The sequence below is a fragment of the Ruditapes philippinarum genome, unplaced genomic scaffold, assembly GCF_026571515.1.
Source record: "Ruditapes philippinarum isolate M1 unplaced genomic scaffold, ASM2657151v2 ctg1710_1_1_1_1, whole genome shotgun sequence".
Classification (NCBI taxonomy): Eukaryota; Metazoa; Mollusca; class Bivalvia; order Venerida; family Veneridae; genus Ruditapes; species Ruditapes philippinarum.
Window position 1 is genome coordinate 10,390 of NW_026856245.1, and position 3,104 is coordinate 13,493.

General features: G+C 33.3%; 1 protein-coding gene across 1 annotated transcript; it reads left to right on the plus strand.

Annotated features, from left to right (window-relative positions):
- Nucleotides 1-566: 566 nt before the first annotated feature.
- Nucleotides 567-2,790, plus strand: LOC132745931 (uncharacterized). Its single transcript, XM_060734948.1, has 2 exons — nucleotides 567-796; nucleotides 2,064-2,790. The coding sequence occupies exons 1-2, from the start codon at nucleotides 589-591 to the stop codon at nucleotides 2,705-2,707; spliced, it is 852 nt and encodes a 283-aa protein (XP_060590931.1). The 5' UTR covers nucleotides 567-588; the 3' UTR covers nucleotides 2,708-2,790.
- The last annotated feature ends 314 nt before the right edge of the window (nucleotides 2,791-3,104 follow it).

Sequence of the window (3,104 nt, forward strand, 5' to 3'; positions counted from 1 at the left end):
AGGTATATACAGGTGAGCGATTTCAGGGCCGTCATGGCCCTCTTGTTAGCTTACCTGTCACAAAATGTCTTGGTGAGCTTTTGTGATCGCTTTTCGTCCGGTATCCATCCGTAAACTTTTACTTTAAACGACAACTCCTCATTCACCTCTAAGCCAATTTCATCAAAACTTCACAGGAATGTTCTTTTGGTAGTCAACTTTAAAGATTTTTAAAAAAATTCAATTCCAATCAGAACTGCCATGGCAACCGAAAGAAAAAACTTAAAAATATCTTCTTTTTAAAAAAACAAATAGCTAGAGCTTAGATATTAAGCGTGAAACATTTCTATTTCTACCATGTTTGTTCAAATAAAAGCCCCTATTTTAAAATTGGCCATTGCCCAGGGTCCTATAAACAGATGAGCAATTTCAGGGCCATGAAGGCCCTCTTTTTGTTTTTGCAAATCTACATGTTGTTTGTGCCCAGATGAAAAATGTAAGAATTAAATTTAATGTTTTTGAGCTTTTGGACCTCAATGGGTTTCCTTCAAATAATATTTATTTGTAATTGTTTTCTTTTCAGGTGATATAAGCTATGAAAAGGTAGACATGAACAGTGACTTGCACAGCAAAAAATCATTTGGACGATTGATAGACGTACATGGACAAATCGAAACTGTACTAGATATAAAAACCAAGTTGAAGGCTTCAAAGTCTGTATGTAAAATAATCCAGGGTAATAATACCGCCACAGGGTTCCGTGTTGGATCTAGATATATCATGACAGCTTCTCATGTAACAAATACATTTCAGCAAGGTAGGTTTTATCTGAAAATTAGCTGTCAAATAATATATGTGATGTCACTTATTATGCCCCGCCATATAATGGCAGGGGCAAATAGTATTACCCTGTTCCGTCATGCCGTCCTGTCATTCTGTCATCATCAGTTTCAGTTTATTATCTTAGTAACGGTTGCACACATTCAACACAAATTTGGCATATGGATATGTCATGATATTTACAGGTCAAGTTTAAATTTGGTCATGGTTCGATGAGTTTTGGCAGAGTTATGCCCCTTTTACTTTGAAAATAATATGAAATTTTCAGTTCCCATTCATTATCTCCCCAACAGTTGTACATATTCAACTCAAATTAAAGATATGGAAATGTCATAAGAATGCGTTGGTCAATTTCCAATTTTGTTATGGTTTGATAATAGCTGACAGAGTTATCCCTCTTTAACTTTGAAAAAAAAAATCAGAAATTTTAAGTTTCCGTTTATTATCTCCCCAATGGTTATACACATTCAACTCAATTTTAACATATAGATACATCTTAGGAATATTCAGTTCAAGTTTTAATTTGGTCGTGGTTCAATGATTTTGGACAAAGTTATCTTTCTTGAATGTTGGAAAAATTTGAATTTTCAGTTTAAGCACTCATACTTTTGTGGAAATGTATGTAGCCATTATTTTGGCTACTAATATGCAATATGCAATTTACAAAAGGTTAACACTAAATAGTTTAAGTGCCATGAATTTTGTATAAAAATGATTTGTGTTAACATTGAATAGTTTTAAGGGCTTTGAACTTTAAATGAAAAAAAAAAAATAATTTGTGCAAACAAATTTGGAACTTAATATTATAACATCTGAAATTTTGGTTGCATGCGGGAGCATCCGTGGCGTGACGACACGTTTCTAGTTTGATTAATGTCATGCAATGTCATGTAGTATTACTCATCTATTGATGAATAACAATGTCAGGGCCTCCAGTTCTTTGATTTTTGTAGCATAATCATGGAAAATTGACATTGTTGTCACAATGTAGTTCTAAGGTTAAAATGAGATATTGTCCAAGTTTAAATACAACATAACTTAAAAGGTGAACAGCAGGTAATTTATAAGCAATTTTCACATATGATCTTAAATAATGTCCATTAAAGCTATGCAAAATTCACAAATACGAGTCTTTGTCAAAATAGGTAGTCCAAAATGTTTGTGAATGACCTAATAACTAATCTTAGTAGCAGGTTGGAATCTTCATGTATATTTTTACATGTGAATATTTGGTGTACTTTTAGGACTGAAGTTTGAAGCAGCAACTTATGCAGTTTTCAACTACTTAAAAGATGGTATTTGGGAAGAGGAAAACAAATTCTATTTCAAAGAAGTAGTATATACAAATCCAGAATTGGACATTTCTGTTATAGAACTTCTAGAAATCCATCGCCCATTTCCACCTCCTTTCACAAACTTTGATGTGCCTTTCCTGGACGGATGTTTCCATTTGATAGGTCATTCTCAAGGAAATGTTATGGGAACAAATCCAGTGACAAAAATTGTTAACATTAACAATCCAGAAGTAACATATCAGCTAGAACAATTGAAAACATTAAGCTATAAGCATACAGGTAGAAGCTTTGATGTTCCGCCACATAACACATTGGAAAATCCAGATCGGTTTTTATTTCATTGTAAGTTTACCCAAGGTGGAAGTGGGTCACCAGGGGTAGTTCTTATTGATGAAAAAATTATTGTAACAACAGTTTTGTTGCATGGCTACCCGGACTGGTATTATGATCCCTCGATGGAAATGTATAAAATGAACTGGCTACAGGAGAACTGTATAGAACAAGGAGTAAATATGATGTCTGTACGTGAGAAAATGAAGCAAACAAATCCAGCCTTGTGTATCAATATATTTGAGCAGACCTCATGGCAGTAAAGGAGAATATTACTCCTTACATTAAAGCTGTATTTAATAAATGTCATCAACACAAAAATAGCGACATTTCATTAATAAATTAGGTTTCAATTTGACTCCAGATCTTTCCAGACAACCGAATTGAGTTTTATGAGCATAAAAATATGCAACCTCATTGTGGCGAAATCAGAACTACAATTACTGTAAACATAAGAAATTCCATCTTCGGATCATCCGTACATCAATATTAAATCAACAAACATGGCTATAACTAGCAGTCATAATTTAAAGGTATATTACCGCATTGTAACAGATGTTTTCATACAAATTTAATCTTTTTTACAAGACGATTACCTTTTTCTGAAAGCCAGGCCTAATGTACCTTGATAGTAAAATGGTTAAAGTGTGTTTGCACAAG